Below are 25,680 nucleotides of genomic sequence, written 5' to 3'. Positions count from 1 at the left end.
GGTACAAAGAAGCAGAGCGTGGAGTTTTGCTAAAGGATCCACAGCATGCTTCCGTGGACTTCCTGCTTTGCCAAAACCTAACTGAGCGAGCACATGCCACAAATTCCCAGCTCCCGAACAACTGTCTCCTTGTTTCTACTTCACCCAGATTGAGAATGTTATTTAGGACTGAAACTAATACAGAAGCAGGGAATACCTTTATGGGGAGAGAAGATCAAAAGAGATAAGGAATATTAAAACAGGCCCCTATTGGAGTTCCCTGGTGGTCTAGCAGTTAAAGGACCTGGTATTGTCACTGCCTTGGCTCTTGTCACTGCTGTGTCTCCGGTTCGATCCTTGGACCAGGAACTTCTGCATGCCGTGGGCGTGGCCAAAACGAAATGAAATAAAATAAAACAGGCCCCTAGTAAGAGTGTTCCTGGGAGTTCTCTGGTGGCTTAGTGGATTAAGGATCTGGCATTGTCACTGCTGAGGCTCAAGTTTGATCCCCTGACTTGGGAAACTCTGTATGCTGAAGGTGGGTGTGTGTGTGGGGAGGGGAAGGAATACTCCTGGATGGAGTGCTGGCTGCAGGCAGGGACAGAGTCTCAATCCCTGTCTGTAGCCTGTGGACACAGTCAGTGTCTGATGTGTAAAGGTGCCTAAAGAAGCTTCTACCAGCAGAGGTGGCCTGACTCATTATAGTCCAACAGAACCCTCTGGAGGGATGGAAACCTCCATCTGAGCTGACCCACAGGGCAGCCACGAGCCGCATGTGGTGCTTGAGGTGGAACTGCATTGCTAATTTTGGTGAATTTGAGTTAAAATGTGAATAGCCATATGTGGCTAGTGGCTACTGTACTGGACAACTAAGGAACCTTCCCACAGTGGCCTGGCCCCATCTGCCCACTGCCTCAGGGATGTTTCCATCCCAGGCCCCAGCTCACAGAAGGAGAGACCACACTGGGAGCCCCAGCACGGGCGGGAGAGGGGCAGGGCCTGTGGGTGGAGCCAGTATAGCAGGACCACCCTCGGTGGGGAGGAAATGAGGACTGTGGGGTCCATGATCACAGAGGATCCATGCTATGCACGCCACCAGCACCCCAGGAACAGGGCTCCTGGCTGTGATAAAAATTCACATTCTACATGAGACACAGAGCTGCACATCCCTTTACCCCGAGGGGCCATGGGGACAGGGGCCATGAAGTTTCGGCAGCGCCAGAGCGCACTAATGGACAATACGCAGCAGGGGCTCCCAAGTTCATGGCATTCTAGGTCCTTTGTGCAACCTGGAGGGGAGGAGCAGGTGGTGCCCAGGGAATAACTAAGTCTGAGCTTCCCTCCAGCCTTGTATAAGGGAGTTTATATGATTTATAATATGTAAACTTTTTTTTTTTTTTGGTCTCTTTTTTCTTTTTTTTTAGAGCCACACCCGCAGCATGTGGAGGTTCCTAGGCTAGGGGTCTGATCAGAACTGTAGTGGCTGGCCTACACCGCAATCACAGCAAAGCCAGATCCGAGCCACATCTGCGACCTACACCACAGCTCACGGCAGTGTCAGATCCTTAACCTACTGGTCAAGCCCAGGGATCAAAGCTGCGTCCTCATGGATGCTAGCCAGATTCGTTTCCACTGAGCCACGAGGGGAACTCCATATATTATGTAAACTTTAAAAAAAAAAAAAATGCTACACTTCTTGCACACTGAAGCTGGAACACTAACTGCTTGTAGCCAAGCGGGTATTGGCTACATTTCCACTTCAGAAATTTCACTGACGTGGTTATAAATATCATGACTGCTCTAGAAAATTGACTGCTTCGTGGTGGTGACTGAGGGCACACACATTTCTATTTTTTCTGCTTCAGATTCAGGAAGAGGTTGTCACTAACTTCGGGTTTGCTGTTTTGGTGGAACTGAATTAAGGGCGCCCGTGTACATACATCCGCTCGCACAGCCACGTGTTCATGGAAAATGAAACACATCTCATCTATGTCAATAATGCCAGTCCCTTTAACAGCTTCTATTGAGACTCTTGGAAACGAAAAAGGACATCTTTCACAAAGAGGCTGACAAATTTCTCTAGGGGCCTTAGCTAAGTGTTCTCGTAAGAATTGCTGAAACTGTATACAGTTGGCCCTTCGTATCCACAAGTTCCGCATCCATGGATTCAATCAACCTCGGATAAAAATTATGCGGAAAAAAAATTCCGGACAGTTTCAAAAAGTAAAACTTGAATTTGTGGTGAATGTGCAACTGTTTACATAGCATTTACACTGCATTAGGTATTATAAGCAACTAAAAGATGATCTGAAGTACAAAGAGGATGTGTGTAGATTATATACAAATACCATGTCTTTTTTTTGTGTGTGTGTGTGTCTTTTTGCCTTTTCTAGGGCTGCTCCCTCGGCATATGGAGGTTCCCAGGCTAGGGGTCAAATCAGAGCTGTAGCTGCCGGCCTACGCCAGAGCCACAGCAACGTGGGATCTGAGCTGCGTCTTCCACCTACACCCCAGCTCACAGGCAACGCCGGATCATTAACCCACTGAGCAAGGCCAGGGATTGAACCTGCAACCTCATGGTTCCTAATCGGATTTGTTAACCACTGAGCCATGATGGGAACTCCTACTATGTAATTTTATATAAGGGACTTGAGCATCTGTGGATTTTGGTGTCCCCCGGGGGCCCTGAGGGATGACATTAACGAGAACCATATGACTTTGCTGTTGTTTGTTTTGATCTACATGAACAGCAACTTCATATTGCGGCACGTAATTTACACACAAGGTAACGGCTCAGGCCTTACCTGTGAGTGTAAAGCAAGCAAGAGATGCGTGTTCTCAATGCCCCAATGTTCTGGAAGCCAAGGACTGGAGTCGACTACAGAAAGGAATTCTCATTGGTGTTGCTGGTTCACCCAAAGAGAATCTTTTTAGAAACGCCAGGGAAAAAGAATTAAGCACAAGTCCCAGAGGAGTAGTGATGAATTCTTGATGTTTTCTTTCTAAGATCATCCTTCTGAATTCTCATTAAAATGGTGCATGGAAATAGAAATATCTCTTTGGCTCAAATGCCAGCATTAACCCTCCAGGACCAGGAGATTGTGCTGGATAACAGAGCTGCAGCTGAAAGTAATTAAAAGCAAACTGAAGTTGGACTTTTCTGTTTCTTTGAAAAGCCTAGAAGATTTTTTTCCCCCAGATACCTCTGGAGTTCAAACATTAATTTATTTATGTTCTACCTCCTTCTAAAAATGGAATGAAGGCAAGTTCAAATACCAGATGTGGATATTGCCCAAAATTGCATGCAGCATGCATTAAGGTTTAAATGCTGTCATTTGCACTCAGAGACAAACAGGGTCAATCAGATCATAGAAGAAAATCTCATTTGGGCAGATATGCTAGGAGACCCCTGGTTAATAAAACCGTGGACAATGCAAAGATATGATTCCTTTTCTTCCACAGGCCTGGGTGACACTGCAACTTGGACTCCTTTAGCTGTGAGAGCTCATTTCTCATTCTATTCAAGTTGGTTAACTTTTGCAGAGGCTGTAGCCACAAACAGGCTTTGAAAACTCAGCACAAAGATTTTTTTACAACATGTGGCCGATGAGGTTGGGGAGCAAGTGGGTTGGGGAGAAGAGGGAGATGAAAGCAGAAGATGAAAATGCTTTGGGGGACACAGCCACCCAATCAGCAGTCACACCCTTAAGCAAGGAGTGGAAATCTAGGTTGGTTCTTCTGGGGGTGTAAACCCATCCTTCACAGGATAGCACTGGAAGTTATTTATTTAACACAGCGCTCTTATAAAAGCCCGTAACATCATGGTTGGAAACCCCCTGGACCACTATCTTAGTTTTGGTTCTCACGGCCATGAATGCACATGATTTCACAACGGTGGAGTCATCTGGTCAGAGCAGATGGCCTCTCTAGATATCCTGGTGCCCAACGGGGGTTGCCCAGGTTGCTATTAACCACACAATGGCCAACTCCTGATTTCATCTTGTGTAACAGACAAAATGATCTTTTTTTTTTTTTTGGTCTTTTTAGGGCCGAACCTATGGCATATGGAAGTTTCCAGGCTAGGAGTCAAATTGGAGCTGCAGCTGCCGACATATGTTATAGCCATAGCAACGCCAGATCTGAGCTGCATCTGTGACCTATACCACAGCTCACGGCAACGCCAGTGAGCAAGGCCAGGGATCGAACCCACATCCTCATGGGTATTAGTTGGGTTCTTAACCCAGTGAGCCTGGATGGGAACTCCCCAAATGGTCTTTCATCTCCTTTTCTAAAGCTCACTGGGCCATAACACATGAACTGATCAGACAAGATTCCCTATTTGATAACCAAAAATTTAAATAAGTCCCTTTCTTTAGGGAGCATATGAACCAATATTGGTCTTAATTAAAAAAAAATACAATTTACATACTTAACACCTGGGAAGTAGATGGGAAAAGCGTGGGTGTGGGATCAATTAAGTAGTTTCCAGGGCTTTCTACTTCCAAGATGGGGATGACCTGACTTCTACCCGGGTCATTCCACTCAGGGTGCTCTAAACTCAAGACACTGGAATGCTGGCCTGGAGCTCCACTGGGCATTTGCTCTTTAAAGGACCACAGTTGATTGAATACTTTGAGATGTAAATAATTTAAAAGCCAATTAAATATTAACAGGATTTCCAGATCCTTCAAAAAGAAAAGGGAGAGAGATTTGCTGCGTAGAAGGCAAAACTTGAGCGCTGTATTAGGAAAGAAAATACCACTTGTGAGCTAATTTTAATTAAGAGATTACACATCTAGAGTTCCCACTGTGGCGCAGCGGAAAAGAATCTGACTAGGAACCATGAGATTGTGGGTTTGATCCCTGGCCTTGCTCAGTGGGTTAAGGATCCGGCGTTGCCGTGAGCTGTGGTGTAAATCACAGATGAGGCTTGGATCTGATGTTGCTGTGGCTGTGGCGTAGGCTGGCGGCTGTAGCTGTGATTGGACCCCTAGCCTGGGAACCTCCACATGCCTCAAGTGCGGCCCTAGAAAAGCAAAAAAAAAAGAGGTTACACATCCACTGGAACTCAACCATAGCCTAAGAGGTCCTGTTTGTCGCCTCTTCCAACGTGGTGCCATCTTGGACTGGATCTGCTTCCTTGTCTCAGAGCAGAATGTTATAACATCACAGCCCGTGGAACAGGGCCCAGAACTGACAGGAAAAAGCAAAATCAAAGCAGCTTTCAGTCTAAAGTCCAGCCCCTCTCACACTCAGCACTTCATTGATAAACCACCCCTCCACCCCCTTAGGGTAAGTGAAAGACAATGAAGGGACCTTAACGCAGCTAACACCAAAATCTTTGTCTAAAGGCAGCGCCTATAAACAGCGGGGTAATCGCATGATTCATCCATGAGATCATTCCTGAATCTGCCTCTCTGTGGAAATTTGCTTGGTGTGAGGAAAGAAACACAATTTGTGAATGTGCAATTTTCCACAATGAAAAGAGATGTGTTTTTTGGGGAGGGGGGCAGGGGGAATGGGAGGGGAGGAAGGGGAGGATGGGCTGGGAGTCAGGCAGGCAGCATTTCAGCTTGAAGGCCCTCTCTAAGAATAGAAGAAGCTGTTCTCCTGTCACAAAATGATCAACTCAGGAAATGGACCCAAAAGGATGACCTCATCTGAAATGCCCCAATGCCAGAAAGCTAAGGACAGAAACGCCACGTGGAAACCACTATTTTAAAACATGCCCCCGAGAGATACGTTGGGCTGCACTGGGAAGCCCTTTTCTTCATCACACCGTCTGATACATTGAGTAAAACTAACCGAGTGACTGTCATTCAATCAGGTATGGTTACCTAAATGGGTTTGTAACTATACCCACCTTCAGAAACTTTTTTATTTTTTGTTGAAATCACTAACTTGGTTCTTTTACATAGCCCTGAGTCACAAGTTAACTGGGTTCATTATTCCTTCTGGTTGGATCCATACATACAGAAATACCTACTGATGACCATATGTTTCAGGAAATAAGAGCCTATGGGCACCCATTTCACCCCCCTGATGCACAAGGACAAACCTGGGACTGGTCCTCAATGCAAGGCCTGCATCTCTCACTCACTAGTGGGTTCTTATCCAAAAGCTCTTGAGTCGGCCCTCTGGAGCGCAACATGCATGTTCCCACAGACACGATGTTCTAACAGCGATGAGCCTACACAGTGCCCTTTCGGCCCTCAATATAACAGAACTAGCCCAACAGCACAAGCAGGAGCTGTGGCTGTAGGAGCACTGGGTCAGAGGGTGGAAGAGGTCAAGAAATAAGAGAAAGTTGGGTTTCTTGTGGTTTCCCAGTTTGGGGCTGACACTGTAACAACAGAAAGGAGGTCATGTTTGCATTATTTCCACCGCTCTCTCTGAGCCTCCTCTTCCTTCTTAGGACTCCAGGGGCCTTCCTCCCAAGCTGTTCCTGTTTTTCACAATTTCCTCTCTACTTCTGAACCCACAGATTCCTTTACAGCTCCCAGATTTTCCACGCCTGGTCCCATGGCAATGGCACAGCTGCCCAGAGGATGGGGTGAGGGCTGAGGCGCGTGAGGAGGGCGGTGGTCCTTGAAGGGCGGAGGGGCTGTTAATCAAGTGGGGCCTGCCTACCTAGGAAAGGCAAGCACGTTGCTTGCAATTCATTTTATAAATGGAGGGTCACCAAGCCAAACCACAAATCCACGCTAGAAAAGAGAAGGCAGTGACTAATGTGGATAAAAGGCAAAAAGACTCAGCCGGGCCTTGGCAAGGGTCGGTGGAGAGAAGAGATGCTGGTTTTAGGCTGGGACTCTTCCCAGAAAATGGCATAATTTACAAGCTTAATCTGAGAAGAGTGTTTACAGCTATGGGAAAGGTTTGATGTTACAGTTATAGTGAAAAAGACAGGCAACATCTGTTCCTCTTCTCGGCAACCAGCTTGCAAAGCTTGTTTTGAAAGGTGGGATCTGGCAGAGACTCTTTCCACCAGCAAGAAAGATCAAAACAAAACAATCATCTTGTCATATTCCACACGAGCACATGTACGAGAGGGAGAAAAAAAAAAGACTGGAAGGAAATAGACCAAAACGTTAACGATGGCTCTGCGATGGGGCTCAGTAAATTTTATCTTCCTTCTATTTTTTGTACTTTCCAGATTTCTAAAAATTAGCATGTACCATTGGGGAAAACAATTTAAAGACCAAGGAAAAGCAGATCTGAAGATGAATCCCTTAGGTTTGTAGAAACACTCACTGGCTAACCCATTAGGAACGGGGCTGAGATTTGCTGTGTTGGGGCAGATCTAAAGGGTGATTAAGTAGCTCAGCAACCAGACGAACACACTGCCAAAGTTAACATTTAATGAGTATATGCTGCAGGCTGATGGGGTGCTCGGAGCGTTCGTATGTATTTTTCTACCTAATGCTCTCAAAATGCCGAGGCTGACATTATAGCCAATTTTTAATTTTTTTATTTTAAAAAACATGTAATGATTTGTATTTTTTTCATTATAGCTGGTTTACAGTGTCTATCAATTTTCTACTGTAATATAGCCAATTTTTTAGACAAGTAAGCCCAGGGCCAGAAAGGTTAGTTCATTTGCTGGGACTCAAATTCTACCTGACTCACGGATGCGCTGGACGCTATGGCCAAGAGGAATGGAGTGGACATGAGTGGGCCTCTTGTCCCTGTTCCCACTTTTCTGGAATAACCCTGAGGTTCAGGGTTTATTTATTGATGTTCTGTGCAAACCTGTGTTGGAAGAATGGTTTCTTCAGCTAAAAGAGAAGTCTGCAAGCCTCAGGGCTAGACAGTCTCCAAGTTCCTTGGAGTTTTGAAAGTCTATCTCTGGAGCTCCCAGCACCTGGTGTTAGCTGGCCAGATGTCCATGTCAGATGCCCTTTCATGAATTAGCTGGGGACCCCCTGAGGAGAACAGCCACAATGCCCTTATGTCCAGGGGGGCCTTCCACACCCTGGGAAGTTGTTTCTGATCATTGACCTCAGCCAGGAGGCCTGTTCTTAGGAAGGGCCATCCATCCCTGGCAATGACTAGGGGGACGCTGGGCAGAGGTGTCAACAGGAGAAGCCCTGGGGTGTGCTGCACGGGCTCCCAGCTGTTCCTCAGTGTCTATACCGGGTTGTCTTTCCAGGATTGTCTGTGAACAACCCCAAGTCCACTCCCTGCCACGCCAGCCATCAGTGAGGAGCCTGTGGTCTGAGTGTACCCCACCCTGCCTGGGCCCCTCCAGGCCCATCACAGGACCTGTGGGTTCATGTGACAGGCACCACTCTGAATTCCCTCAGGGAAAGAGTGGGGACAAAGGACAGTGATTAGAAGTATCAAATGACGGAGTTCCCATTGTGGCTCAGTGGTAACGAACCCGACTAGTATCCATGAGGACGCAGGTTCAATCCCTGGCCCCACTGAGTGGGTTAAGGGGCTGTCATTGCCACAAGCTGCAGTGTACGTTGCAGACATGAATTGGATCTGAGGTTGCTGTGGCTGTGGTGTAGGCTGGCAGCTGCAGCTTTGATTTGACCCCTAGCCTGGGAACTTCCATATGCCTCGGGTGCAGCCCTAAAAAAAAAAAAAAAAAAGACGTTTCAAACGATATTTTGAGAACTAAGAAAGTGTATTAAGAAAAAACGTACTTAACTATAAAAAGCCCTGTCACCAATCACATCTGTTTCGTGCTGTGCACAATAATCCTCCAACGTAACTGCTCAGCACACTTATTTGCACGTGTAGGGTGAAGACAGCAGAAGACCCTTCCCAGCCCTGGAACTGCTTCCTGGTGGCACCTGTGAGTCAGCCTGGGTGCGGCTGGGAAGGTGAGAGGAGACTCGAGCGAGCAGCCCTTCACTGTCACGAGCACACGGCCGGGGTCTGCACTGAGGGTCTGCACTGCATGGACACCTGGAGAACATGCCCAGATCCTCTCTCTCCACACAACTTCCTATTCTGCAGGCAACAAACAGCCACGTGGGAGAATGACAGAGAGCACTGTCCAGCCAAGGCTCCGCCCAGAGATGCCTAGGGCTTACCCTTGGAGAAGCCTAGGCTGCAGTGTAAACCGGCCATCTCCAAAGCCTTTAGAAGGTCACCACCCAGCACCGCAGCCACCGGGTCCCTGGGAGGTGACCCTCCTGTGGCAGATGGTGTTCCGTGTCACCCAGATGCACACCTGTCAGCCAGAGCCACCTGCGTGTTGCTGGTCTGGAGCCAGCAAGCCCAGTCCTGATGTGCTGATGGTGCAGGGGACACACTGGGCATGAGCCCTCCCAGGACGACCTCTGTGGGGTCGGCTGGCCCCAGAGCAGAGCCTACAGCCAGCCTGCCCGCCCTACCCCTGCCTCTGCCACTGCCACCAGCCTCTTGCAATCTAGCTAAAGGGCCACCTTCTGTAGGGAGCCCTCCTCCTCATCCCTCTGGATTCATCCAACTCATTTCCCTGTGCTCTGGCTGCACAATGCGTGGGACTGGATTGTTTGCTCTTTTATTTACTGCTCAGCTAGTTTACTAGCTTGCTTCTGACGCCTTCCATTAGAGGGTGAGCTGTGGGAGGAACAGGGCATGTTCCTGTTCACCACTGATCTCTAGATGCTGCCTAGAATGTAGTGGGTTCCACAGACTTTGTGTGGTGAATGAGTGCAGTCTGCTCTGCAGGGTCAGCACCTGAATGTCTACACAGGAGGCAGGAAGGGGTGGCAATGTACTTGGAGGGGTAGGTGGAGATAGAGGGACTTCACAAAGCACACACCTGGCTTTTACTGTAAACTGTAGCTTTACAGTCAATGTGGATGTTGACAAAGATCTGGGGCAGTTAGGGAGTTCCCGTTGTGGCGCAGTGGTTAACGAATCCGACTAGGAACCATGAGGTTGTGGGTTCCATCCCTGGCCTTGCTCAGTGGGTTAAGGATCCGGTGTTGCCGTGAGCTGTGGTGTAGGTTGCAGACGCGGCTCAGATCTGGCGTTGCTCTGACTCTGGCGTAGGCTGGTGGTTACAGCTCTGATTAGACCCCTAGCCTGGGAATCTCCATATGCCTCGGGAAGCGGCCCTAGAAAAGGCAAAAAGACAAAAAAAAAAAAAAAAAAAAAAAAAAGATTTGGGGCAGTTAAAGTGCTCTTAGCGCCTGTGTGGGGCTCCCTGGTTGTCTTGGTTTGGTGGTTCCCATGGCTGGCTGCAGGTCTTAGTCATGCCTGCACCCTCCCAGCCTCCAGCGGGGCCCCATACCCACAAGGTGCAGAAGAAATGACCCAACTCATGCATGTTGGAATAAATGGTGGATGGTCATAAAAACCTCTCCTAAGACTGTACTGTCGGCTCTCATCGACTAATGGCAGGAGCCAAAGCAAGTGTTCCGTTCCATTTAAGGCCAAGAACAAAGCTTTGGGGGCAGGGTGGGAGGGAGGGCAAACCAAGATAGGAGAGCAGGACTTGGGAAGCTCCAGTGCAGGACGAGCAGCCAGAAAACAAAACCGGAAAGAGATAAGGCCATCCTGATAGATGCTTTCCATGTTAAGGAGGTTCAAGTACACAGCGGATGAACTTTTGAGTTTCCTGTTTTGAAAACTTTCTCGCGCTGCAGTTGGAACTGTACATTATCCCCTTTGGCGGGGCGGGGGGAGGGTTCTGCTGGTCTGGAATAATCAGGCACATGTGGCCTAGTCCACGTGCATGAGTACAGCAGAAAATATGGGAGCTGGAAACCACAAAGTCAGCAGGCCGGGGCGGCCAGAGTCCTGGGCTGGGAGGTGGCTGGGTCTGCTGGGGGTGTGGGTGAGTGTCACCCCCCTCTCCTTTACTCAGGGGCCTGAGCTATGAGGCAGGGAGGCCAAATCTTGTCATCTCTAAAGTCCTGTCCATCCCTGACATTCTATGACTTATGTCCAGGCCACAGGCAGAACTTTAGCATAAAAGTAATTTTCTACAGTGGAAAAGTATTAGTTACATGGGCTATTTTTTCTTTAAAATTTATATGTATAGAATTTGTAGGATACATATTTCTTTACTTGGGCACAGCTGTTTCCCAATTAGTTTTTTAAAAAATCATAATTATGATGTGGCAGTTATTTATAAATAGGATGTCTGCTCCTTAAAAAATTTCAAAAACAGTGACACAGAGGAAACGAATCCGACTAGGAACCATGAGGTTGCGGGTTCCATCCCTAGCCACACTCAGTGGGTTAAGGATACAGCACTGCTGTGAGCTGCAGTGTAGATCGTAGACATGGCTTGGATCCAGAGTTGCTGTGGCTGTGGTGTATAGTTAATTTAATTTACAATGGTGTGTTAGCTTCAGGTGTACAGAAAAGTGAATCAGATACACACACACACACATGAATATGTATACTTTTTCAGATTCTCTTCATTATAGGTTATTAGAAGACACTGAATATAGTTCCCTGTGCTCTACAACAGGTCCTTGTTGTTGACCTATTTTAAGCATAAGCAGAACTCTTCTTAATCCTGATACAATTACAATATTTTATTTTATTTTTGTCTTTTTTGTTAGGGCCACACCCATGGCATATGGAGGTTCCCAGGCTAGGGGTCCAATTGGAGCTGTAGCCACCGACCTATGCCAGAGCCACAGCAACGCGGGATCGGAGCCTTGTCTGCGACCTACACCACAGCTCACGGCAATGTCGGATCCTTAACCCACTGAGCAAGGCCAGGGATTGAACCCGCAACCTCATGGTTTCTAGTCGGATTTGTTAACCAATGAGCCACAACGGGAACTCCACACAATTACAATATTTTAAATGGTGCTCAGAGTTTCATATAAGAACTTAAGGAGGATAGACTGTAGAAAGAGGCATGTTGTTTTCTCTGTTGAGGGTTATGAAGGACCTGATTATGTGTTTTGTTACAGAAAATTAACCCCTTTGTGCTACGGTTTCCTTACCTATAAAATGGGAAGGAGGGTGGTGTGTCTGAGTTTATTCATGTCTAGGATATAAAAGGTGATGGATGCCCTGGGATCCCACACACTGGTTTTGCTTCTTTATCTGGGGCCATCCAGCAGAAGAGCTGACACATCCTATGAAACAGCCTCCTGAAACACACCAGGCCATCCCAGCAGTGGGAGGAGACCCAGGCTCTGACAGAAACACCCCCCAACCCTCCCATGTCCCCCCACCCCAGCTGCCAGCTAGCACCTCCCTGAGGTGTTCAAAATGGGAATGGCCACTTATTTCCACAAGGGGGTCAAACAGAGACGGTTTGGGTGATGTCTTCCCAGGTAATTTAAGTTAACGATGCATTCCTACGGGCTTTGCATAAAATGCAGTGATGCTCAAATTAAGGGCACAGGTAGAAAACTGCCACCCCCATTCTAGAGAGGACCAAGCCCAGGCTCGCAGATGGTATGGGATTTGCCCACATGAAAAGCTCCAAGTCTCCAAGTTCTTCACATGGACCCCCCCACATCTCGTTTGCTATAAGGAATCTAGGGGCCTCGACAGGAGGGACCCACCTGTCTCTCTCTGTGTGCCGGGGCTATGTTGGGTCCCATACGCAGGGAACCTGTGAACCTCAATTAACTTCTAGGAGGCAGATATCGTGAAAACTCCATTTCACAGACGGGTTTCTGTGATTATGGAGCTTGGGAGCCAGAGTGAGTCATGGAAAGCCCTAGGCTGGACAGACTTCAGTTCAAATTCTCGTTCTGCTAGAATATATAAAGAATTCATACAATCCAGAAACAAAAAACCCAATTAAAAATTGGGCAGGGTGTACAGCAGAAAATTGACAGACTACTATAAACCAGCTATGATGGAAAAAATAAAAATCATTAAAAAAAAATTGGGCAGGGGTGTTGCTGTGGCTGTGGTGTAGCCCAGCAGCTACAGCTCTGATTTGACCCCTAGCCTGGGAACCTCCAGATGCTGCGGGTGTGGCCCTAAAGACCAAAAAAAAAAAAAAAAAAAAAAAAAAAACTGGGCAGGGGATATAAATAGACATTTTCCCAAAGACATATAAATGGTCAGAAGGCACAAGATGTTCGACATTACTAATTATTAGGGAAACACAACTCAAAAAAAGATATCACGTCCAACCTGTTGGAATGGCTATTATCAAAAAGAAAAGGAATAACACATGTTAGAGACGATGTGGAGAAAAGAGAATCCTTGCCTTGTATATAGCTGGTAGGAAGGCAAATTGGTGCCACCATCACGGAAAACTGTACGGAGGTTCCTAAAAAAATTAAGAATAGAACTGCCATTTGACCCAGCAGTTCCACTTCTGGGTATCTATCTGGAGAACATGAAAACACTAATTCAAAAAGCTATGTGCACCCCTATGTTCACTGCAGCATTATTTACAACAGCCAAGATACAGAAGCAGAGATGGATGAATGGATAAATGTGTGGTATACACACACACACACACACACACACACACACAGAGGAATACTACACACAGTCACAAAAAATCTTGCTACTTGTGACAACATAAATTGACCTTGAAGTTATTATACCAAGTGAAATACGTTAGATGGAGAAAGACAAACAATGAATGATTTTACTCATTTGTGGAATCAAAACAAAATGAAACAAATGAACAAACAAAATAAAACAAACTCACAGATACAGAGATCAGATCACTGGTTACTAGGGGAGGAGGGGGTTGGGGTGAGTGAAATGAGTAAAAGGGTCAGATGTGGGGATGGTCACTAGCCTCACGGTGGCGGTCACTCTGTGGTACATACAGATGTGGAGCTATAATGCTGTACACCTGCAAGTTACTGATTTCTTTATTTAGGCCGTGCCCATGGCATGGGAAGTTCCCGGGCCAGGGATTGAACCTGCGCCACAGCAGTGACCTGAGTCACAGCAGAGACAACACTGGCCCAGTGTTGATATCTGAGACCTTAACTCTGGAAGATCAGTGGTTTTATTTACAAAATAGAGACAAGTACTTGGGTACCATAGTGAGGGGCCCCAGGACCTGGAAACAAGATCACCTTCCATGAATGAAACAACCCGAACACTTCAAAAGTGAAAGCATGGAGAAGCCAGATTGTGTTAGAGAAACCGAATGAGTCCTTGGCTAGAAAGATCTGGCAGTCACCTGACTGAACATTTTAAGCCTTTTCAATAGGTCATTATCAGTTCCCTGTGAAATTTGTGTGTTTCTCCCCTCTTGGTTGCAAGTTCCAGAAGGACAGGAACAAGGTCCATCCTTTTACTACCTTTACCCCCTGGACCTAGTTACACAGTAAGCGCTCAGTAAATCAAAGAATGGAACATAGCTAAGGACAGAATACATTAATCAGAAAAGTCAGCAAGGGGAGTTCCCACTAGGGCACAACGGGATCAGTGGTGCCTCTGCAGCACCAGGATACAGGTTCGACTCCTGGCCCAGCACAGTGGGTTAAAGGATCTGGCATTGCCACAACTGTTACAGAGGCTGCAACTGTGGCTGAGATCTGATCCCTGGCCCAGGAACTCCATATGCTGTGGGGAAGGACAAAAACAAACAAACAAACAAACAAACAAACAAACAAAAAAAAAAAAAGAAAAAGAAAAGATCCAGGAAGCCCAGAAAAATAAAGCTGGAAGCGCAAAGCCCAGGCAAGTTCTGGCTGTGAGAAGACCTACCCGCGGTCAGCATCCCACTGAAGTTTCATATCCCCTGCAAGTGCGCCCACCGGCCGGTCACACTCAAGACATTCTAAGCCCTAGGGCCACTACTTGTAAATAGAGCAATGAACTGGCCTTCTGGGTGACACACAGGTCCATGAGCTGCTACCAGCTTCTGTCTGCAAGAAATGAGCCTGCCCTCAGGGGCAGCCAGACCTGGGGCTGAAGCAGGTTGAAAAGATAAAGTTTTTTTTTTTTTTTTCACTCTATTTGGTAGAGTAGGAGTCACTTAAGACAGCCCGCTGGCCCTACCCAGGTGGTCCTGGAACCTCTGAACTGCAGGATTTGCTGTCCCATTTTTTACAGCACCTTCCCTGCAAGGCTGTCATAAGCACGCAGAGAGGGAAGAGGACTGGCACAGAGTAAGTGCTCAATAAACCGTATGATGATGCCCGCTCTTTAAGGCACACATGGCATAAATGACTGAGTCAGCATTCCATGAATAACGAAGGACTATGTTCTATTCCCTGGTGTAAAAATAAGGACTACAATGAGTTTAACAGGCCGAGAGTCTGACAGGTCTGTGGCAGGGAGCAAAGGTCATGGTGACCGGGGCTGGCCAGGCAGAGCCTGTGGAAAGTGGTGGAAGAGGACTAAATGGTGGATCAGCACCAGGGGCCATACTGCCACCCTAAGGGGCAGTGGTCGTGTGTCGTTGCTACGATGATCAGAGGGCAACCCCAGCATTTAGTCTGCAGAAACGGAGCTGACCTTCGACCTCCTACAATGCTCCCGGCATCCTTTGCAGGGAACCGTCCTGCCCCAAATACCAGCAGCTCCCTGATGACAAACTATGGACACAGTGAACACGCGACAGGTGAGTGAGTCAGACGCAGGGGGAGAAAGAGCCCAGAGTTTGCGGACAAAGAACGAGGAGGGGGTCTGCCAGGTCCGTGCTTCACTTACCTACTTCTTTTCAGGGCAAAAGGAGAGGCTCATTGATTGAGAAAGGTGTGCATTCCCCTGGCCTGTGGCTGATCACACAGGTCTGTTCCTGATACCGCTTTTTTGCTTGGATGTTTGCTCCAGGTTGCAGGTCCATGTCCAGCCCCAAGCCCAAGACGCAAGGAGACAGGATGGCCGCATGGTTTGTCTGAGTCTTTCCTGACCTACCTTTCTCCAGAAGTCAGTGAGGCCCTGCGAGATGGGTGGGCCCCAAATTGCTCTTGCTTTACGGTATTGGAAGAGGTGACAAAATGCATGTTTCGAACATCAGGCAATGTGGTAAGGACACACATGCAGGCACATGCGCACATATGTGCACTCTCGCACACATGTGTGTTCAAGGGCATGTGCACATGTGCACACCCCCCCAATAACAAGGAAGCTTTCTGGCTGAAAAGAAAATGGCATTTTGTTTCTTTCAAATATACAAATACTGAATTTGCAGGGTCAAAGCAAGGCACATTCTTTGAAATGGAAAGGGTGGCCACAGTGTATACATGGTGTCAGATGTTTTCACCCAGAGAACTACAAAGCAAGCATGCATATACATACCCAACTTGGGCACTGTCGCGATATGGCAGCACTGAAAATATACTACAGAAGGATCTTCTGCCACTGATAAGGACTATTCTAAAAAAAAAAAAATAAAGAACAAATAACAAACAAACTAAATGCAAAGGCTTTTAAACTAAAAATAAAATTCTACAGCAATTAAGCATTCATGGAATTCACAGCCGCATTTGCACACTCCCGCCACCTCCTCTAACAGATGGTGTTCTGCTCTCCTTGCAAAATGCAAGCTCAGCGCAGCAGAAGTGTGCCTGCCTCTCCCGATTCAAATGTTAACACAGTGAGGCTCGGGCGAGGGTCTCTGAGGAGCACATGGGAATCCACTGCCGGCTGTGGGCGGCACGTGCAAGACAGAGCAGGCGGGGCGATGAGTCCTGGCTGCCCAAGGCTGGCTGAACCGTCATGCTGCATTTAAACCATCAGTTTCTACTTTGCAGTAAACAAAGCAAGAGCAAGAGCGCCAGAAACCGTGAGCAGGAAAGACACTCAGATGCCATTGGGATCATTAGGGATTTTTATATGCTGGCAGCGTGTTAGGTTCTGAGAATAAATGGAGGGGACAATTACATAATCCGTCTTAGCCTCCGTTCTTGCTATAAAGATACCACTGGAAACGGTTCTACATGAAGCTCTTATGCAATCAAAAGCACTTAAAAAAACATTAAAAAAAACCTCTCAAATGCACTTATTCTGGCAGCTGAGGATAATTTTTGCCCTCCTCTTGTTGATGAAAAAATGGAGAAACAGTGAAGGAGATTAAAAACCAACATTTTTTAGCATGATGGCCACACACTTCAGATACAGAGCTTCCCGACTTTTGTCAGTTTTTCCTTTAATAGTTATAAAAGTAAAACCAGGAGAAAGCCAGCAGTACTAACTGCATCAAGGTTTGAGTATTCTGACCTTGTTTTAAAACTATGATATTAAATTGCCTACATGCTTAGGATTAAGTCAGGTTCCCTGCCAATGGTGAACCAGGCCCTTTGTCTTCTGGCGCTTTCTGCCTCTCAGATCTTAACACACACAATATTTCCCCCTGCATTTTATCACATCCCTGCTCAAGTACTTGAAATACCCCCACCTTTAAAAAACCTCGCTGTTTCAGATATCTGTCCTTAGCATGCTATTTCTTTTGACTGTTGTGTCCTACTAGGTATGCTAGGTGAACTCCTATTTAATCATCAAAACCCAGCTCAAAAGTCACCTCCCCAGGAGGCATTTCTTCCCCTTTCACTGAGTTACTCATCCCCTTGTTGGTGCCACCTCTACTCCGTATTTCCATTTCCAGGAGTACCCTGGTCATAAAGGCACTGCATTTGCTAAGCATTTGCTGCTCTCCTCTTCTAGACAGTCTGAGGGTTTTGCATATGGTAGCCCCACCCCGAAATGAAGTCTGGGCAATGCTGAGCTTCAGAGCAGCACTTGGGTACCCATCACTGGGAAGGCAGGACCAATGCTACATCCCAGCTTCAAATCCCAGCTCTGTCACCTCTGTCTGACCTGAGGCAGCTCGCGAATTCTTTAGTGCCCTTATCTAAAACCACAGGATACAATTAGGAGCTATCTTATTGAATGCTGTAGAGTAAATGAATCCCCTTATGGGAGAGCTTTCAGAACAGTTTCAGCCAAGTAATATGCACTCACTAAATAGTCATGATCTTTACTGGGAACTGCCTTCTGGGGTTGAGGTAAGCTTTCTCACCAGAGTTGGTGGATTCAGAACCTCTTCAGACCTCTGTGCTCAAATACACAGGCCTTGCTGTGGCTGTGGTGTAGGCCAGCAGCTACAGCTCCAATTCGACCCCTAGCCTGGGAACCTCCAGGGTGCCATGAGTGTGGCTCTAAAAAGACAAAAGACAAAAAATATAAAATGCACAGGCCTGCTAAGAGGCCTGCAAGGACAGCTGAAGGATGGCACATGTGGCCTGTCATGAGGTGTGACATGCACACAGACGTATGTCTCTCCTCTCTCCAGGGAGATGTTTATCATCAGGTATCACAGACCCAGACCCTGGTCACAGCTCCAAGGACAGAAGCACCATGTCCAGGGGAGGCCTCCCAGGCCTGAAGGGCAAAGGGCCAAGCATTAAATACACTTTGGACACACCACCCAGCTGGACACCAGCTCTCACAGAGACAAGAGCAGAGCTGCCACTGTAGTGCCAAGTAAATTTACTTAGGCACACATGACAATAGCTCACACCTATTGTTAATTAGGTACCAGATTCTAAATGCTTTGATGGGTGAGGCATGAGTGAGTCAAGTGACAAAGGTGATGCAGGAGCAGGTGTGATGGTCTGAGGAATTTTTTTTTTTTTTCAATGGGTGCACCTGCGGCATATGGAGGTTCCCAAGCTAGGGGTCGGATCGGAGCTACAGCTGCAGGCCCACGCCACAGCCACAGCAATAGCAGATCTGAGCCGCATCTGCAACCTACACCACAGGTGATGCCGGATCCTTAACCCACTGAGCAAGGTCAGGGATTGAACCCGAGTCCTCATGGATACTAGTTGGGTTTGTAACCTGCTGAGCCACAATGAGAACTCCCTGGACATTTTTTTTTTCTTTTCTCTTTTTGCCTTTTCTAGGGTTGCTTCCCGCGGCAACATGGAAGTTCCTAGGCTAGGGGTCCAATCGGAGCTGTAGCCACCAGCCTACGCCACAGCCACAGCAACACTGGATCCGAGCCGCGTCTGCGACCTACACCGCAGCTCCTGGCAATGCCCGGATCCTTGTCCTTAACCCACTGAGTGAGGCCAGGGATCGAACCCGCAACCACATGGTTCCTAGTCGGATTCGTTAACCACTGAGCCACGATGGGAACTCCCTCCCTGGACATTTTTAATAGACTAAGGGAAGGACAGGATATAAATGCATGTAATATGTAAGCTTTCTTTCCAAAATTTCAACCACAATGTGCCCATTGGCGAAGGGCACGTGACTTGAATCGGGTGCTCACGCTGTGTGGTCCTCACCTTTGAGGTGAAGGAGAGGCTGGGAGCATGGGTCTCATTCAGGAAAAAAAAAAGCCTTACTCAAACGGAGCAACTACAAGGTGGACGGTTGCCAAGGATTCCAGGAGGGTTGATCCTTTGGTTGGCCATTCTCAAGCAGCTGGGGGAGAGGGGGCGGAGGAGGGGAGGAAGGGCGGAGGAGGGGAGGAAGGAAGACCGCACTTGGGGCACTTTTCTTTCCTTCTTGGGTCCAACCACGCCCAGACTCCCACTCTCTGCAGGGGCCAGAGGAGGAATCCTTGCAGAGACCTGCACAGCAGCTCTGCAACAGGTCTGCGGCTGTCCATGCCCTGGGGAGCTGAAAGGAGCCAATGGAGCTCCCAAGAATACATCCTACATGTTTCCTGAAACAGCTTTGGAGTTGGGTGGGACTTGAATTCTTAGCAGGAGCAGACATGTATCAACAAGTGTCAAGTTTGTGACTGTTTCCTGCACTAGCGCCTTCAAAGAGCGAGAATCTCAAGATGGGTCCAGCGGGACCAACTGCTGTGTCCAGAAGCCAGAGGGGTTCACATGAATTTGCAGCTTTGTTCTTCCCAAGCATCAGGGGAACATCCATCATAACTGAGATGCTCAAGAAGAAAATCAGATTTGTGTGCCTCCTTTGAGTATATTTGTGGAAGAATGAAATCAGATGCTCGTTGTCAGGAATGACGTTAGGACGGCCAAACTCCATTTCCAGTGGGCTTTGGAAATTCACCATGTTTTTCCCTCCGCCGCTATAGTTATCGTCTTCTGTGCCCAAATGTCATGCAGAAAGCCCGCAGAATTCCCCATCTGTAACATATAACACTTCACTAGGAGTCAAGATGACCAGAAAGCATTACACAAAAGATTAGGACTTCAAAAGAGGAATTAACTCCAGGGAGATGGGTCTTTAAGGAATTAAAGATCACATTTCCATACAAACATCTGCCAGAAGGGAAAAAAACAGCAGGAGGAAGAGCTCCCTAGGGCTGCAGCTCAGGCGGGCAGGGCTCTCTCTTGATGCACAGTGTTTTCCGAGAAGGGCTGAGCAGGCTCTGCTCTTGGAACAGGGTCTTTTTCTTTCTGGAGCTTCATTTCCAGGCTTAGGAAAGTGTTTCTGGTATGAGGGAGCTTAACAGCTTCAGGCCACGTAGCTTCCAAAGGCACCCTTGGCCCGTGAGATACCAGAGTGCTTGTAAGAGCGTGAAGGTGCCCAAGGGGGCTCACGGCTGATACGGGACCATGGAGCCCTTTCCCTGCATCTGCTTCCAACCCTTCAGCCCCGTGCTGACACTGTTCCACCAGACAACGTCTAACACCATCCAGGATCCTTCAATGCTCTCTTTTATGCCAAAAACTGGCCTCTTGTTCTAGTTCCAGAACCCTGGGGAGCCTCTGTTGGCTGTATGACGTTTTGATCTCTTCCAGGTGGAATATTCCATGATAGCCAAGATACTCACTTAAGGACTTGAAAAACAAGTGACCAACTTCAAAAGTTAGAGCAAAGAAAATCACATTTGCAGCAGTGGTGGGTGAGAAGAGTGCTACATGAATGTGGCCCAGGGGTCTGTGTTAGGTACCTGGACACACATGTAGAAATGCATTCTCAAACCCCGTATTTCATCCCCTTACATGACAGGCCCAGGAAGCAAGAATGAACACACTTAACAATGCTGGTGTTGCAGGCTGAATCGTGTTTCCCACAGGATACATGCTGATGTCCTAATCCCGGCCCCTGCGGATGTGGCCCTATTTGGAAATACAGTCTTTGCCGATGTCATCAGTTAGAATGAAGTCATAATGGATAAGGGTGGGCCCTAGGTCCAAAGGCTGGATTTCATAAGGAGAGAGACCGGAGACGCCCAGTTGAACACAGAGAAGAGGCCACATGATGATGGAGGCAGGGACTGGAGTAGCGCAGCCAAAACTCATGGATGCCAAGAACTGCCAGCAGATGCTCGAAGAGGCAAAAGATGATCCCTCCCTAGAGGCTTCAGAGGGCGCATGGCCCTGCTGACACCTTGACTCCTGGTCTCCAGAACTTCGCAGGGATGCATTTTTGTTGTGGTGGTAGTGTGTATTTGTTTGTTTGTTTGTTTCTTTCTTTCTCTCTCTCTCTCTCTCCCCCTCCCCCCCCCCTCTTTCTTTCTTTTAGGGCTGCATCCCCGGCACACAGAAGTTCCCAGGCTAGGGGGTTTAATCGGAGGTACAGCTGCAGGCCTATGCCACAGCCACAGCAACTCAGGATTTGAGCCACATCTGCAACCTACATTGCAGCTCAAGGCAATGCTGGATCCTTAACCCACTGAGTGGGGCCAGGACTGGAACCTGCATCCTCATGGACACTAGGTGGGTTCGTTACCTCTGAGCCACAACAGAAACTCCCATTTTTGTTCTTTTAAGCAGCCTGTTTGTGGCACTTTGCAAGGCAGTCCCAGAGAGTGAATATAGCTGGCCCTCAGCCACTTTCTGGGCCCCATGCTGCTCAGTGCCACGATTCCAGTCTGGGGAGCTGGGAGGAGGGAAGGAGCTGAACGAACTAGAAACCCGAGCAAGAGCTGGAGCCCAGGACAGGTGGGTGGAGGGGTGGGATCCTGACAGGTGAGAACAGGGAACACAGAGCCCAGGATGAAGAGAAACAGACCAACGTGGTGCCTTCTGAGGCCACACAGAGCGTCAAGCCAGGGAGCCTGGGGGACACAGAGCTGGCACAAATTAGGTGGGAGAATGCATGTGAAGTTCTATGCTGAGTAGCCCACTAACACAGGACGGAGGCATAAGCATCGGGGAGGCGTGAGTCTTCTCATCGTGTTGCCAACACCATCACTATCTCCACGATCCCCTCCGTTACTGCTAAGTCACTGCAACGACAGTGCGGCCCCCTCTACCTGCTGAGGTGTACCTGGTCCTACAGTCCAGGGAGTGAGGGAAGACTTCTGGGAAACAAGTTATAGGATCTTCCTCTCCTCCTCCCTCCCTTCCACAGATATTTTCAGAGCACGTACTCTGTGCCAGACATTGTGCTCGGTGCCAGGGACCCGCTGCCGTGTGATACAGGCAAGGGCTCATCCCCACAAAGCTTAGGGTTGGGTAGAAGACAGGTACCCAGGGATGTCACTCCCCCGACTGGGGAGTAGGGGCGCTACCGAGCACATCAGAGGCACAGTTAAACTAGACTGAGGGAGGCCTGGTGGGCTTCCTGGAGGAAGTGACAGCTACACTGACTAACCTTAGGGTGAAGGGGCAACAGGCAACAAGGAGAAGATATGCTGGCAGAGGTGTTGGCTTGAGTCCAGGCTCGGGGTGGGGGAGCAGAAGGCCAACTGGAGGAACTAAGTCTCTCTTCGCCGACCTCCCCTACCTGATCAACTAGGGTCTCCCCTCCCCTCCATGAAATCACTTTGACCAACACCTGCAGCACACCCAAAGCTCAGGCTGGCAGGCTGCTCTCTAAGATGCCCACACTGAGCTGTATACTTGAAAAGATCAGGTCTGGAAGCCTCTCACCTGTTTGTGCCAGTTGTATTTGTTAGTTACACTTCTCCATGTTTATTAAAGATTGCACAAACTATTGATACATGAACACAAAAAAGAAAGAAAGGTTGTTTTGTATTTAAAAAAAAAAATAGCAGTGACTGCTTTAAAATTTTTTCAAACAAGGCAAGTCACTAAGAAAACCTGCAGTTGAAATAGGTAAGGGTGAGACATCTATAGAAGATAAGGAAAGGGGAATTCCCTTTGTGGCTCAGTGGATAAAAACCTGTTGTTGTCTCTGTGAGGATGTGGGTTCGATCCCTGGCCTCACGCAGTGGGTTAAGGGATACAGTGTTGCCTTAAGCTGCAGCAGGTCACAGATTCGGCTTGGATCCCGTGCTACTGTGGCTGTGGTGTAGGCTGGTAGCTGCAGCTCTCATCTGACTCCTGGCCTAGGAACTTCCATATGCTGCAGGTACAGCAGTAAAAAGAAAAAAAAAAAAGAGATAAGGAAAAGATTGTGAAAATCCAAAAAGATTCTGCACTTAGTTTCTTGGGTCACTTTCAAGAATCCAACTGGACCCGGCAACCATGGGTGGGAAGGGTGATGTGTGAGGTCGATGCCACAGGTTCTGTTCATCGAGCCCCGGGGGTAGAAAAGGACCAGGCAGCAGAAGCTGTGGAACAGGTGACGGCCAACATGCCTTAAATTAAAGCACAGTGTTTAACCTACATACGTGTTTTTTCCACTGTTTACTAACCTCCTCTCTTAACCAAGCAGTTACTGTAAATAATTCAGCAGATCAGGACCTGAGCTTAGGGGCCCTCATGACTGTGGTGACAGAGGCCAAGGGAGCGTGCGAGTGGGAGGGGCTGAGGTGATAAGGTGCCACATGCCATGCTCCGGGGCAATGGCTCAGTCAACAGAAGTCAATCTTCGAACAGTTCCAGAGCCCAGGGTTTCGAGACCAGGCTTCCTCTGAGGGCAGGATCTGTTTCTGGCACCTCTTCCAGCTTCTGGGCACTCCCTGGCCTGGGGCAGCATGACACCAGCCCTTACAAGGCCACGAGGAGATCTCTGCATGTGCATGTCTGTCTCCAAGATTCCCCCTTTTATCAGGACACCAGTCAGATTATAGATTAGGGACCCCCCTCGCTCTGGCACAATCTCATCTCATCTCAACCAATTACACCGGTCACAACTCTATTTCCAAATGAGGTCATATTCTAAGATTGGGGGTCAGCATAAGAATTTGGGGGGGGGACCCCATCCAGCCCATAACAAGGAGATAGGAGGTGTTAAAGCTGAGCCTAGTGGCACAGAGGTTAGGAAGTCCCCTCATCTTTGCTCTCCCAGCACAGCTCAGGTAGCTGTGTCCTGAATGTGGCCCCAGCCCTGAGCCATCTGCAGCCCTAATGATGGCTTCTCCCCAGCTGCCATGTACCGCTGGGGGGGACCAAGGTCTGGTCTCCCCCCAGGCTCCTAGGGCCCTCTCACCAACCAGGGAGTTGAAATGTAACCACCAAGAGAAAGTTCTCCCCAGCCCTTCATCCTTTTCTTCTGTGACTCATTTTATTTCCTGGAAATTGCACTGGTTAGAAAAGGGGCGACCAGCATTCTCAGGCCAAGAGCTTTTCAGCAATGTTCATCTGCACACCAGCAGCACCAAGCATGGTCGCTTATGATTGGAAATAATTTCTCTTAAAAGCCTCATGCAGACCAAAATAAAACAAAACAAAAAAACAAAAAACAAAACAAAACCCAAAAAAGGAGCTCCCATCCTGGTGCAGTGGAAAAGAATCCAACTAGGAACCATGAGGGTGCGGGTTCAATCCCTGGCCTTGCTCAGTGGGTTAAGGATTCGGCATTGCCATGAGCTGTGGTGTGGGTCGCAGACATGGCTCGGGTCTGGCATTGCTGTGGCTCTGACACAAGCCAGAGGCTACAGCTCCGATTGGACCCCTAGCCGGGGAATCTCCATATGCTGTGGATGTGGCCCTAAAAAGACAAAAGACCGGAAAAAAAAAAAAAAAAAAAAAAAAGCTAACATAAGGGTCTGTGGCCCCTGCTCCTCCTCTCCTCCTATGGCTCACAGCACCAAGGAAGAAGCAGAGGGACAGCAATGTGTGAGATCGGCTCTGGGGGACACTTTGGTGGCAGGAGAAGCTGAGCCCAGGAATCTTGGCGAGGTTTGGGGGTTGTTAAAGGCTCCTTCAGTCTGAGGTCCTTCAGCCTGAAGTCGCTGTCCTTCAGGACTGAGGTTTTGCTGACAACTGGTTATAGACACCGATGATGATGCAGATAAAGATGTTTTCCTGCCAGCCTCCTGCTGCTGGGGGAATGGAGTCTTTGAAGAAAGAACAAAAGCTCTGGGAGAAGGCAGATGTGGCACGGACCTCACAGAGGATGCTCGACATCTATCAGACTGGATCATTTCATGGGGAAAAGGCGATGACATATTTCTTCTTTCTAGAAGGCCTGTCCAAAGCTTGTCAGTAGCTCTTTTGTTTTTTAAAACGTGCCACTTCCTCCAACTCATTTTTCAAATGAAACTAAGCTGACAGATTGGAACTGATGAGATGACAAACAAGATCGTTATGTAGTTATTACCCATTTCCCCCGTTCGCTCCAAAATTTTCTATATAAAACCAAAAGGATATGACTTGCCTTGTTATTGCACTTTTTTTTTTTAAAAAAAAACCATCTTACGTTACGAAGCAGATAAAAGGTGCTGAAATCTTTTATGTTTTTGTTTTTCCTACTGAGTTCACACTTGAAAGAGCCAACACAGCAGCTTGCTTCTCTGTCCACTCTCATCTCCACATCTTTGAAAATCCCTGTCAAGGGACAAGACAGCCCAGTCCACTCACTGTGAAGAGAATTTCTCTGTTCGGAATACAACGATTCCTGAAGCTGATCCAGGAGGGGGCACTGCCCGGGGACGTGGCCACCACCGCTTGTGTACCTGGCTGACATTCGAAAACCAGATGACTTCAAAAGGATGCGAAATAATCCCTGTGGGGAGGGTGCTGCCCACTTGAAACCAGGGCCCTTGTCTCCCATCGCTCTCGAGAACAAATG

At 48.0% G+C, this 25,680-nt stretch overlaps 1 protein-coding gene across 1 annotated transcript in view; it reads right to left on the bottom strand.

The window, feature by feature from the left end:
* Positions 1-25,680, bottom strand: part of CABLES1 (Cdk5 and Abl enzyme substrate 1) — a 112,489-nt gene that overhangs the window by 25,289 nt on the left and 61,520 nt on the right. Inside the window, exon 4 of the mRNA XM_021097743.1 lies at positions 16,126-16,203. Within this exon, the coding sequence (XP_020953402.1) occupies positions 16,126-16,203 (78 nt within the window). The remainder of the gene's footprint in view (positions 1-16,125; positions 16,204-25,680) is intronic.

This window comes from Sus scrofa, chromosome 6, assembly GCF_000003025.6.
Source record: "Sus scrofa isolate TJ Tabasco breed Duroc chromosome 6, Sscrofa11.1, whole genome shotgun sequence".
Taxonomy (NCBI): Eukaryota; Metazoa; Chordata; class Mammalia; order Artiodactyla; family Suidae; genus Sus; species Sus scrofa.
The sequence above is the reverse complement of the archived record's forward strand: the minus strand, read 5'-3'. Positions and strand labels throughout refer to the sequence as shown.